Source organism: Saccostrea echinata, unplaced genomic scaffold (assembly GCF_033153115.1).
Source record: "Saccostrea echinata isolate AGI-Se365-2 ecotype Australia unplaced genomic scaffold, CSIRO_AGI_Sech_v1 ptg000054l, whole genome shotgun sequence".
NCBI lineage: Eukaryota > Metazoa > Mollusca > Bivalvia > Ostreida > Ostreidae > Saccostrea > Saccostrea echinata.
In genome coordinates this window covers 20,794,670-20,808,872 of record NW_026889803.1, presented here as the reverse complement: position 1 = coordinate 20,808,872, position 14,203 = coordinate 20,794,670, and the positions used below count along the sequence as shown (strand labels likewise).

The following is a 14,203-nucleotide window of genomic DNA, read 5'->3' as shown; positions in this document are numbered from 1 at the left end:
GAAGTAATTTCAACAGTCCTTAGAGAAGGGGGGGGGGGGGGGGGGGCTGTCCACAAATTCCTTTCACCCCAGTGCCCCATTTTCCACATGAATATAGTTGTCTATATATCAATCTACAATATTTATGTAACCAATGATGACTCAATTTCTCATTGTGATAATTTATTCTAACAGTTGTTGAAGGTTCATATCTAACTTATACATAATAACAACAATATTGCAACTTAATCAGATAAATCAATGATACAATATACAGCTGAACTATGGTATCTTGATTGTGCCCAATGTCAGGATATGCCAAAGTGAGTCTGTGGTCCCAACTATATAATGAATAATAAAAGTCTCCATTCTGATATCTTGAATCCTGTAACATTTTATTGTCTTTTTTTTCCACTGATTTCAAGATACCAAGCTATGTCTTTGATTTGGCCTGCAAAAATTGTGATTATTTCACTACAGGTACCAAAATAACCACATTGTCATTATTGCAAAATAATGATTCTTTCCAATAATTGGTCTATCCATTCCAATGCATAATATTCTATATGTTTATATTCTGACATAGATTATTATGAACTCACACACTTGTCAAAAGCACCAATATTAGATTGATACAAGTACAGAAACAATGTTTGTTACAAGAACTGAGAGATTACTTAGATGATAAAGACCGAACATACAAAAAAATTTAATAATGATGAATGGCAGTCATTATTTTTCCACACATATACCTCGTACATTAAATAAAAAAGTATGCCAACTTTAAATCTGATGTATAAAAAGAAAAAAAAAAATTTATCAAATATATGATACATCTATTAACAACTACTTCTCATATACCACTACATGTAATGCTTTTATTTTATGTTTGGCACATAGCAACAAATTTATTTGCCAAAGAAACATACATCCACACATCTGTTGTTTGTTTTAACATGATATCATTATAAACATGTATTTTATCTAATGAAATATGCATTAAAAAACAATAACAAATATTTTGTAAAATATCTCAATAGTTGACAAAAATATATAAATACATGGCTACTCTGTACATACACATAAATTTTGGCCCGATTTCTTTTGCTTAGCTGTTTCTTCCCAGAAATCCCTCTCCCACCCCTTCTAATCCTCAATAACTAAACTGTAGAAACAGTTGTAGCTCAGTGTAAATAATGTTTACAGTGAGGGAGTGGTACAAAGAACTATGTTTGGTAAAAGCATATTTTCCCCCCAAATTTTGAAAGTCTTTAGAAATGTACACAATTGTATATATTGTAAAAAAATTCTTAATTGACAAAAACTATTATAATTTTGAAGTATGCTATTGTCAATGCTTGTTTCTGTGATGTCACAAACTATTTGAATATTCTGTTATTTTCAAGATAAAGGACAAAATGGACACAATTTGTTCAATGTTGAGTATAGAATTTACTGAGTGCAAGCTTGATCCATTGATCAAGAACAATATTCACATATTGATGGATATTATAATTCTACACAATATATCAAAAGAAAGAGCTTGGAAAGACCTACGCTCAATAACTTTTAACCAAAATATCTACATAAATTATTCTCTAAAAATCATTGAAAATTTGAATTTACGTCATTTTCTTGTCGTCATATCTAACATATGACATCATGGCTGATGAAAATAAGTAATACTCTCAAGTCTGCAGATACCCCTTCTGGTTTAGAACATATATTATTATTGATTTCTCCATCAAAGTTTGATTTTGAGGGCAGATATTGGTTATTACCCAACATAGTCCTTTGATATAAAAATAATTTTATTACACACATTTATTGTTATAATTTCATTTAATTCGGTGATTGGTGTTCAAGACATTCTTAATCGGTAGACATGTAGCATACATATGACCTTCTATCCTTCATCCTGTTGAAGCAAAGCAAAATCTCCCTCTTTGAAACCCAAAAACTATTTATCTTATATACAGTCAAACCTGCAATAGCAGCCCTCTGTATTCAGGGACTTTGTTTCATATGCAACTATACAGTTTAATTTCCTCCTGAGAAATTGACATTATATTTTATCTGCATTCAGCAACATCCCGTGTAATGCCACAGTCACTTTCAATCCTGAAGCAGTTTGAGCCTCTGAATTCAGTAACTTTTAGCCCTACTTTTCACAAGCTAATCTAATCAAATGCACAGTATTTAACAACCCCATACATAATAAAAAAAATTACCAAAAGATGTTTGTATAGATATGTAATTATTAACTGAATATTTGTATGAACAAAGATGGTGTTACTGAACATATTCTGATTAGGAAGCTTGAAAATGATTCAGAACTATTGTGCATGTAAATGTACTTAGAAAAATACTAGATCTTTTAATCATTTCCCTTGAAAATACAGGTTTGACTGTATATAAATAAGACTGATCACTGACAGAACTATTGAGACTTCTGGTCATAGGTTGATAAAATTTTCACTTTCATCTAAAATATTGTCTTCCCCATCACTGTGGCTTCTTTTGTTGTATATTAATCTCTCTTTCTCATCACTTTTCTTCTGCCTTTTCTTTTTTCTTTTCTTGAATCTTTTCAATATATCCAAGAAAGTGAATTTTCTCCCTGCTGTCTCTAAATGTAAGCGAAAAAAAGGTAGTAAACATTACAAACTTCACTTCAAACAAATGTTACTTGTAAGTGGGGGCTGAGTCAAATACTATAGTATTCAATGATTTTTCCACATTTCGTTATTATTTTCATCACTATTGGGTTCTAATTACACAACCAGAAAATATTTCACATCTCGAGCAAGACTGCATGGGTGTGGATCCTTAGATCATCTATGCAAGTTGATCCAGGTTGGTATATAAATAATTTGTTATGGACCTGCTCCAAAAATTTAACATGGCCATTCATCCAGAAAATATGTTGAATGCAGCATCTGAAGCATGATTGACAGTAAGAATACCAAGATGCTGCAGCCGTGCAAGATAAATCCAGGCTTTAGGAAATGGCATTGCTATCCTGACCACTTATTAACAAAGTTTAAAACAGATGCAGCATCTGAAGCATGATTCATTGTAAGCAAACATCATCAATTTAGTCCAGGTAAAGATTTACACTTACAAAATACATAACCTGTCCTTTCATCAAAATATTATAGGTCAGATACAGCAATGGAAGCATGGTTGATAGTAAGCATCCTTAGATGCACCATTCAAACAAATTTGGTCAACGTTGGGCTTTGGACCTCTGGACATCATCCTCTGACAGCAAAATAATTATTCTGGCCATTCATCCCGAAAGTGTAAGCAAGATGCAGCATCCAAAGCATATTGGTTATAACCAGTTTTTAAATATCTCATCAACGTAAGTCCACGCAACTTCAATAAGCAGTAACATATCTGTCCTCTCCTCCAGAAAATATAAGTCATATATAGCAAATGAAGCATGATTGGTAGTAAGGATTTCTAGATGCATCATCCAAGTAAGTTTGGTCTAGGAAGGGTTCATATTTACTTTGGAAATAATGCTATTCAATTTAAACTTGAACTCTGATACCAATACTAAGGGGATATATGATACGAAAACTGAAAGGTGCCCTGAAAATTTTTTTCTAATGTGTCAAACAGCTATATGTTTTCAGTTTATCTCTGAATCATCAAAATAAATAACAGAGCAAGTTTTGGAATTTGGACGTAAGGAAATATACATGTATGTTCAAAGTGAGATAACCCCTACAGTGAATGTACTATATAAAATTCAAGTGTCTTACCATAAACGGTTGAAGTATGCCAATCATCAATATAATCCACATACTGTAATTTTGATTGGTTGTACTGTGTCAGTTTACAGCATTTTACAGCACACAGGAGAAGCAAAATGATGGAGGTCATACTAATCATGGCCCACTCTGGATCATGTGAGCTAAAGAAAAGATTAATAAAAATGTTGGAAATTAAAAGAAAATACAGAAAAAGAATACTAAGTATTCTATGAAATACATGTACATGTACTGGAAAAATGGAAAGCAAAACTTAGACCTAGGTTTTTGATGAGTAGAGATTTACTAAAGAATATTAACTATCAAAGTTTTTTTTTTTTTTTTTTGTATCTCTGCATACTCAATTTTCAATCCAGACAGATTATTCATAAGCCATCACTTTTTTTAAACAGGTACTTGAGAACAGGAATCCCCTTCCCTTTGATAAAGACTACCAGGCCTTTTAACTTTTTTTTTTCATAATTCATCTTTTTTCTGACATATTTGTGATCCAATACACAGTTTACTATCAATCTGAAAAATTACTTACTACAAATACAACATTTACGAGGGGTGATCGAAAAGTTCGCTAACTAATTTAATAACTTCCTTAAAAGAAATGAAATGAGGTTTCAGTGTTTATTATTTTTTAAAGTGGTCCTCTCCGATTTAAATGCACATCTGCCATTGTTCTGCCCATGCGCGAATCACGTGATCAAGGCGGTCACGTGACATGCCCCGTAGCGGTCTGTTCTTACCATGTAAGTTATTTTTTATAACAAGAACAGCCCATCTGTCAGAAATTGACAAATCTCGGCAATAGGATAGGTGGATAAGGATATCCCTTCCCAGAATTAACATGGTGACCATCACATCCCGAGTCCTCTGTCTTGGGAGCGTCGTTTATCCTATGTGGATAAAGTATGGACGCCTTCTCTTTATCATATCTCATATGTTTAAAGTCTAAAGTAAACGATATTTTAGGGATTTAATAATCATATTATTGTTAAGATATTCAACTATTTTTCTTATCTTAACTTGACGATGTTTCATAATGAATTGCTCAACTACGGACACATCTTTTCCCTGGCTTGCTTTCGCTGGGCAACAGAACAAACATTATTTTTAACCATCTCCCTGCCTTCACTAAAATAATCAATCTAATTAATGATTGGACTTCTGGTAAGTCTATTGTCTTCATAAACCTTGTACAAATTATCATATTCTACCGCAAAGGAATTTCCAAGATATAACATTAAACTTCACAGCCCTTCGTTTCTCAAGTACAACTGAGTCAACCATTTTTTGTCACAAGTCACCTAAATATTGACGTCATTTTCACTTTGTGACGTCACAAACAGCTAGCAAAATATTATTTAACATTTGTTATTTATAGAACAAGTGTATGACTATATGTTTGTCAAATTTCATTCTGATCTGAATTGTGGTTTTGTAAATATTGAGATAGTTCGCGAACTTTTTGATCACCCCTCGTACTTTATAAAAATTTGTATCCCACTCTTCATATTAATACAGCAAACAACCAAAGACGGGGGTGGGGGTTCCTGCTCTCTAGCATCTATGGTCACTTACAACTTTAAGGCTAGTTTTTCCTCTATGATTTCCAATTCAGTTTCATTAAATTTGGACCTATTCATAGAAGTTGCATTGGCTTCTCTGGAAATCCTCACAGTGGAGTTATAAATCATAGCACCAGTGAAATTTGAACTCTCTCCATCACTTCCTCTCTTCTTTGACAATCTCAAAGATTTGTAATTTTGTTTTGCTGATCTTTTAAAAAGTTTGCCTCTCCTTGAATAATGCAAAACTTTACTCTTGCCCATAACAATAACAATATCACAAACTGTAAGTTCACTTTTTGACAATAGGTTAAATGAATAAAAATCCATGATGCAACATTCTGCATTTGCTAAATATATATCTTTGTTATGTAACATTATTTTGGAAATTCCAGTATTCTTTGATAAGGTGGGAATCTGATATGGCTTTATGGGTATTGGCATTGTAAGAAAGCTTCCACAATGTCCTATAATTTCTTGATATCCAAGTTCTGAACAGTTCCATACTGTGAAAATATCCTTGAACACACCAGGTGAAATATTGCAGTGTGGAGTATCTATAAGTAGCTGAACTGGGAAAGGTTCCTCCTTTATTTCATATAGAACCTAAAATAACAAATTAATTATACATGAATATAGGTCTGATACAGCAATTAATGCACAATTAATTAAGACTACAGTCATTTTAACAAATCATCTGTACTATCTCCACTACGGCAAAGGAAAATTCCTTATGTAAGCCTAAATACTATCTTTAAAAATTATCTGTTTGCCCTCTCCTGACCAACTGACTAAAAATGGCCTGACTCAAAACTTTTAAATCTCCAGGAAATGATTATTTTTTAATCGTTCTGAAATTTTCTCATCTCATCAATTTAATTTTACATTTGCAAGTTGTGTTTTGTTGTTTGTTTTTTTGGAATTTTTTTTTCCCATACCTACTCACTCATTTTTTTTAAATTCTGTGTGAGTGTGTCAGTAGAGGGCAAGCAAACATTTTTCTCATAAACAAAGATGGCCTAGTGCACAGCCAAATAATGTAAGACTTGTCTCTACTTGACTTATGCATGTCTGTAAGAACAAAACTGGTGAAAAACGGTTCACCTGATGAATCAACATTAATATGATAAGCTGCATCAAAAACGTTTGATTTTATGTATCCCAAGTAATTTTGGCTTGGATTCGGCTATGCTGGACATTTGGGCTGACCCCTTCAGCCAAATCTCAGCCGTGACAGATATCCCAAAATGCAAAGCACTCAGATTTCATATATGTAGAAGTTAATACTTTATTCTCTTTAGAGAAGTGGACAGGCTTTCGCCTACATCCATGTAGGCGAAAGCCTGTCCACTTCTCTAAAGAGAATAGTTAATACTCATGAATTGACATCCTCTAAGTGATGAAACAACACATCAACTAAGACTTAACGGTCTTGACATTATGAAGGTGTACATGTAGGTAGGTTAGACCATTTAAGTGTTATATCCAATAAACTTTATTATTCTACCCTTGGCCATTTATCAAGTCATATGCTGATGCAGCAGCAGAGAAACGATTGGCAACATGAACACTGATGAATTTGCATTCCCTGCTGCAACATTCATGCATGCATAGCTTTAGTTTATTTTATCTTAATCACTTACAGTCCAGTTGAGCAACCACAGGAAAAGAAGTAACGATAGAGTATTCATATTTTGTACTGCACACTTCCATTTTTCAACCAGTAATGTCTAATAATGCATTTTCCAAGTATATTTTTATGTCTTTCTGTTTACACCGGAAGCTCGTGTACATTAATTCGTATTTGTTTGAATCTCGAACTCGATTAAAAAAAAATAGAACAAGAAACGCAACAAGCAGTGAACTTTTATCTAATGATATTTACAATTTTAACAATAAGAGATAACTTGATTTAATATCACCGGAGATTTGATTGAAACTTTTTTAAATATCCCTGGTAACAGGTAAACTATATCAAAGTTACAAGACAGAAGTCCGCAAACTTTCCGAATCCTCGTACACAGAGATACCAAACTTTTGGCGTCATTTATGAAATAATTTAGTGGGGAAAGGAGGGGGGGGGGGGTGAATCAGGTCGAAAGGGTTTACATGCGTCACTGTCTTGAGTGTAAGTGTAAATGTTATTCATCAGAAAACAGTCTCACGAAGTACTAAGTAATTTGCACAACTGAGGTCATTTGTTACTATATTTTTGAGAGTTAAGACATTTTGCTTAAAAATGTGCTATTATGATAATTCTGAATGTTACGTTATATTTTAGCAAAAGAAAGATAGATGTACTATAGAATTTATAGTATTATATAAGAAAAAAATTTTTGTAAAGGTAGACAATAATGTAATTTTGCTTCAATAAGAAGTTTTTTAATAGATTTTCCAACCTAATAAAAAGAACAGAAGTCTTTTCTGTGATTGAAATACAATGTAGTAAATTACAATTTTACAGATATTTTCGGTACGAAAATTGCCACTCATATTGTATTGAAATAGAAGCAGATTGGGCTTTTAGAATTTGCCTAATTTTCATCTCTTTGCCGGAGTCTTTATTAGCCTCGAACTCCATATAATGCAAGTACAATTAAAAAAAAATTATTATATTCTCTCTCTCTCTCTCTCTCTCTCTCTCTCTCTCTCTGTGAAAGTGTGTGTTTATTTCAGTACTTCGTTCTTGGAAATAAGCAAAATACGATGTATCCGTGATGAAGACTGAATAAATGAACTTCTAATCATTCAATTTGGCAAAGATTCCGAAAAAGACCCCAATGCAGTATGTAAACACGAGCAATGTTCGATTATACATGTACACTCTAACGGATATATTTATTTAAAAGATTTTTACTGTTAGGGTCAAATAAACGATACACAATAGACCAAGTACAACCACACGAGGACACACAAAATGAACCTTCTCCAATACTTCCAAAAAAAAAATCTAAATTTGTGAGGTCGATGTTCTAATTCACTTACATAAGTATTTGTTTTCATTGGCAAGTTATGCATTTAACCACATAGATAACCGAAACGAGGAAAAATCAGCAGTGGTGAACTTTCCATGACCTTTGATTCACTTTAATATATTGATCATTTGATTGACAGCTCCTCTTATCGACTCCATAATTCTGATTGCATGGTGGCTCGTTGGTTTGATGACATCACTAAAGTAGGAAAAATTTCAAATAATCTCTTCATAGAGATTATTATGAACTTCCTTGATTAGTTTGTCTCTATACCACCCCCATCCCCCCCCCCCCCCCCCCACCCACACACACACACAGAAAAGCATGAATTTAATTATTAAAGTTTTATGTATCTATTCATTTTCTGTAATTTATCGATTTGTTTTTTTTTGTTTGTTTGTATGTTTGTTTTTTATTTTATTTTGTACGTAAAAAATTATATTATAATACTTATTTAACCATAAAAATCACCTATGCATTGTAAACACAGATCAAATTTGACTGATTGTCAAATTCAGGTATTTTGCAAGGGTCGTGTTTTTCCTACAATGTATAGTTACGACTGTTAGTAATGGAAAAAATGCAGTGCTACAGGGGTTTTTTTCCTGTGTCAGATATAAAAAATTCTGAGTTCAATACAATACCCCTATTCTTAATTATTATTATTATCAATTAATTATACTAAATAGAAAATGAAATAATAATGCAAATTACATATATAACGAAATGGCATTTCCCACGATTTTCCGATATAAAACATAATTGTTTTTGATTGGACAGTTTCTTTAAAGAATATTAAAAATGCTAAAGAAAAATAATGATGTTTAAATATATGCCTACCCCCCTCCCCATATACACACTTTTTTTTCAAAGCAGAGCTTTATTTTATTTATTCCATCGATTTTTTTTTCAATGAAGTCATTATAAATTCTCTGTCTATCGTCTGTGTTTTACAATTGCATCATGTTTCCCCGAAAGTAGGCATCAATTTCCGCAAAAAAGTGTTACTATTCCACATATTTTGATATGTCATAAAATACTAACAGAAACAATGTTACTGACACCGCGCATCCTTAGATATTTTTTACATGTCTGTTCTGGCACCAAATTTCTTAAGAATTCTGCTTGGCCACATTTCTCATGAACTTTTCATACACGGCGGGTGTACCGGTCGGCAGGGGATGCTCACTCCTCCATGGCACCTGATCCCACCTTTGATGTTTTGGAGGTCCGTGTTTGCTCTGCTCCTATTTTGTATTGTTGAATGGACTTCTGAGCTTATATACTGTTCGTTATCTCCATATATTTCATTCATAAGAAAGTCAAGTTTGCACTCTTTCTTACTATACTACATGAACTATAACAATAGTACTAAAGCTCAACTATGATAAAAGTAATAAGTTCATTTGCCGAAATGAAATAAAACCTTTTTGCGGGAAAGTTCAATATTTGCGAAAACCAATTACAATACGCCCATCAGGAGGCGTTGGAATACAAATTGTATAAGATTAAACAATTTATTACAATACTGTGATTTATCCAACGATTGATATTCACTGAATAAAGGTGTAAAATGTGAGTATGTATGTACATGTATATACATACATGTATATAAATTTCAGCAGTTGAGAAGATGTTCTCCTCCTTTAGATAGAGATGCGCGATCTTATTGTGATCATCTATCTCCATTACGATCTTACGCTGCATGACAATGGCATCTGGAATAACATGCGAGTGATGGGTAGAACCACATCTGGGATGTCGGCTTTTATTAATTAAGGAGATGTTTATTCATACATAAATGACGTGTGTCGCTCACAACAATATTTTCTCACGCTTGGTCGAGGATTTATAAACACAAATAAATAGATCTTTTTTGCACTTTTTCTTTCTCTCTCTCTTTTTTTTTGGTTAATTTTTCTAATTTTCTGAATGAAAAGTACATACATATACTGCGTGTTTGAGGTGGTATTTTTTTTCTAGAGATTCAATGCTACAATGTTAAGTTTCTATCTCCGTAAAAGACAAGATCTTTAATGTTCAGAATTAATAATATAAAGATTCTCTAGACATATGTACAACAGACAATAGGGCAGTGATAATGTAAAATGATATCATCATAATGTAATCCAACTGAAATTAGATTCTTTGATCCGCTCACTTTGTGTAGCGATCGTATGTGAGCGAATCAAAGGATCTAATATTAATCATAGATTGTATTACATGTAAAATGATACTCCAAAATACAATTTCTTGATATATTTAGTCGCTGAAATACAAGAAAATTTAAATATTGATTTATTTTCTTCTCTATTTAGAGAGCTTTAATTCATTTTCGCTATTGAACAATCGCACAACATATAATGATTAATGTATAAGAATACTGGAATTATCTGATTTAACTCGAATGTGTCACAGTACAGGTTGTATCATCGGGTCTTTGTTCTCAAATGATTTTTTTTGGCACTGTTGCAAAATAAAACCAAAATAAACAAGAACTTTAATAGTATTTTTGACAACTGATTCAATATAGATTGTACGTTTTGCACTTGTTGAACTTGACTAAGCAGCTGTTAATTGTAAAAGTGCAGTCAATTCAAGCATATAAAATAAACACGTTATTTTATTGATCATTTAATCAATATATATATATAGAAGTACAAAATTGTACAAAATAAAAGATAAATCAACAAAATAAGTCTTTCGATATAAATACTGTCTTTGACCCTGTCTACAAGTATCCTGCACCAAACTTTGTCATGACGGTAAATGGGTGGGTGGGGTGGGGTGGGGGGTATGAGATCAGAGCTGTAATACTTGGAATGAATTGTGCGTATATATAGACTTAATTACATAAAAATTTTATTGCTTCTGTATTATTTTTTCATGCCTTCTTAACAAAACTTCTTATTCAAAATTAGACGAAACAATGGAAGGGTGTATCAGTTAGAGATGTTTCTTTAATTTTTTTTTTCATGATAGGTGCTCGTTTCATCTTCAATATGCTATACCTATCACTGATTGTAAAGTCATGACAATATGACTTGCGTCATTCCATTTCACTATACTGATAATAGCATCAAGCCTCATAAAGAATTTATAAAAAGAATTCAATAACCACACCAAAAAAAAAATTGGAATAGAAAACATTTAGGCATGGGCAATTTTTGCAAAAAATTCACGACACAAAACATTAAACTCCTCTTCAAAATGGCCATTGAGAAAGTACAAATATTTTACATGGAAACATATACCTTTATTAGAGACAATGCTTAGCACTATGTAACTTAATATAGACGCCACAAATGAAGACTGTATAGCCTGTACAAAAATAGAATAAAACGTGATTACAATTATAATCAACCATCAGATTTACACACAATTTTACCGGTATTACCGAACTTGAGATCATGGGAAATCTTCAAAAAAAAAAAAAAAAAAAATGTTAGGATATTCTCACTAAGACATAATTGTCGAAGATCATCTATTGAATGTGATACTGCATATACAAAATGTCAAATTGGCTTTTAAAGTCTTGTCAATGATTTAAATATTCAACAATGAATGTCATAAAATAGGACTTATATTATTTATGTATAAGCAAACATATGCAAGACATAATGCTTTTATAAAGCAACATCGAGGGATAGAGCGCAGCTCTGCTAGCATTGTTAGTTATCCCTTAGCAACAGTCTATCTAGAGCGCTAATTTCACTGCAACATGGAATCGTCTCCACGATTTTCCGACCTGTCCATATCGCATAAACTTACTCGAGTTACGTAAGCCCCTGTAAATAGACCAAATGCATGCTTCCTGTTGGAAAAAAGGTAAAAAATCAATGAGGGACCGAGCTGTGACTCATCCTGCAAGTTCCAGAAAAATCTTTCATCTCACTTTTTTTCTTCTTGAAAATCATCATCTTTATTTATTCGCTTGATAACATAGAACTTATCGTCTGGCTGTCCGCTGCTCAGCAATATGGCACATAATATTTACATTTAAGTTTGTTATCGCTTATTTCTCACTGTGGTCAGTGAAAATTAATATATCGGAAAATCTCCCTGAACTTCGTTAGTGAGCCCCTCATAAAAGTCGAAACATGAGGAAATGTTCATCTGCAAATAAAAGAATTAATTCATTATATAATTGCGAACAAGAAGTTTTAATTTACATAGAATAGATTTTTTCAAAACAAAATTTTCAAAAGTATTGCATAGTAGTATATGTATGTTTAGAAAAATGTTATTTTGAAAAGTATTGCATAATAGTACATGTATGTTTAGAAAAGTTATATAATTATATACATGTATATGCATGAATTCATTATGTATTAATTGTATATTTAAAGGTAATATAATGTAAATTTTCCAAATTATAAATAGCTATTTTGATAAAAATATAAATAGCACTTGTTGTAATGTGGCGTGTTGTTTTTAAATATTTCCGTAATATAAAGAGAGGGGAGAGAGAGGGTAAACATTTAAATCAAATACATGTGTACTTTTGTACTCAGAGCATCAACGCAAGTTTACTTTAAAAAAATAATTTATTTCCTAAAAGGGGCATCGATGGCCAAAACCACCTCAGTTTTAGCAAACATAATTATCGTTTATGTAAATGTTATAACCACGTCACAAACATCACGCAAAATTCAAATGTATTCAAATTATATATCATAAAATGACAATTTTTTTTTTTGAAAGCAGTACCCCCCCCCCCTTCAAAAAGAAACAATCAAACAAACAAAAAAAAACAAAAAACAAAAAAAAACAAAAAAAAAACGAACAAACAAAAACAAAAAAAACAACAAATAATAATAATAATACTAAAAATGACAAAATCTAAATTTTAACAAAAAACTCCAGCTTTTAGTTATATAATTCTCTATGTAAAGAATATTAGCATCTTCTGCTTAAAAATTCACCTTTTTAAGAAATTAAAAAAGGATACAAAACCTGTATATTTCTAAAATACCCATTGATGAAAGAGAGAGAAAGAGAGAGAGAATATATACCTTTAGTACATGAACAAGCTTATCCGATACACTATAGCCATGATTTTAATGGAGACGGTGCAGATATTGGAGAGAAAGTCTGGCGGAATAACAAGCACACGGACATTTTTCATAAAGGAATAAGTTTCATTCATTTCGTCGCCTATTACACGACATAATCTACCGACTTGTTGTGCATTGTTCTTAAGTTCTTCATCCATATCACTATTCAGACAATCTTTCACTTCATTGTCAATTTCACTGGTATGACGTTTTCTTCTTCTAACATTTGTCTGGGATTGGAGCATCTTTTCGTCACCTGTTTGTTATATTTTCTATCTGGTTTCTAGAGGTTCCTGCTACATATATTTATGTATTTTTTTTTTCAACATGTGCGCATAATATATTATTCCCAAAACATGATTTGCATATCAAAATAAACATTGAAACCACGTGGTACCTACCACGTGCTATAGCATCTGGTATCTGGGTCATTGATTGTAATTGTCTAAATATAAAGATTTCGTCACCCTTCAAATCGTTCTTCATTAATTTTTCAAAGAAGTTTTTTTCAACCAATGGACAGATTATGGATATATATGTTATATACATATATTTTTGTTCATTACATTATTAAACTAGACCTAAGATATTTTTTGCCTATTCAAATTAAACGCAGTTCGTGGATTAAAATAAATAAATGACTCCCATGACACGATATTGACATTTAAACTTGCCAATAAGATAAGGGGAAAGATAAGCATATCGTGTGTCAATATCTGTAACTTTTGTGCCAACAATTAATTTGTTTAGAAATAGGAGTAAGCTATTGTAAAATTTTCCCAGATATGAAAACAAACAAACAATAATATTATTAATAGTAATTTTTTTTTGGAAAAAATTCTTAAGTCGAG

General features: G+C 31.9%; 1 protein-coding gene across 1 annotated transcript; it reads right to left on the bottom strand.

Moving 5' to 3' along the window:
- Positions 1 to 1,079: 1,079 nt before the first annotated feature.
- Positions 1,080 to 7,087, bottom strand: LOC133204669 (uncharacterized). Its single transcript, XM_061340416.1, has 4 exons — positions 6,964 to 7,087; positions 5,334 to 5,926; positions 3,753 to 3,904; positions 1,080 to 2,608 (listed from the first exon to the last, which is right to left on the bottom strand). The coding sequence occupies exons 1-4, from the start codon at positions 7,009 to 7,011 to the stop codon at positions 2,436 to 2,438; spliced, it is 966 nt and encodes a 321-aa protein (XP_061196400.1). The 5' UTR covers positions 7,012 to 7,087; the 3' UTR covers positions 1,080 to 2,435.
- Between the last annotated feature and the right edge of the window lie 7,116 nt (positions 7,088 to 14,203).

Bases quoted from the DNA above. Each gene is read 5' to 3' on its own strand.
- LOC133204669 (XM_061340416.1), bottom strand. From the start codon at position 7,011: ATGAATACTCTATCGTTACTTCTTTTCCTGTGGTTGCTCAACTGGACT. The intron at 3,905-5,333 runs GTAAGTGACCAT...TCTTTTCTTTAG, and splicing joins GAAAAACTAGCCTTAAAGTT to CTCACATGATCCAGAGTGGG. The intron at 2,609-3,752 runs GTAAGACACTTG...GCTTACATTTAG, and splicing joins GCATACTTCAACCGTTTATG to AGACAGCAGGGAGAAAATTC.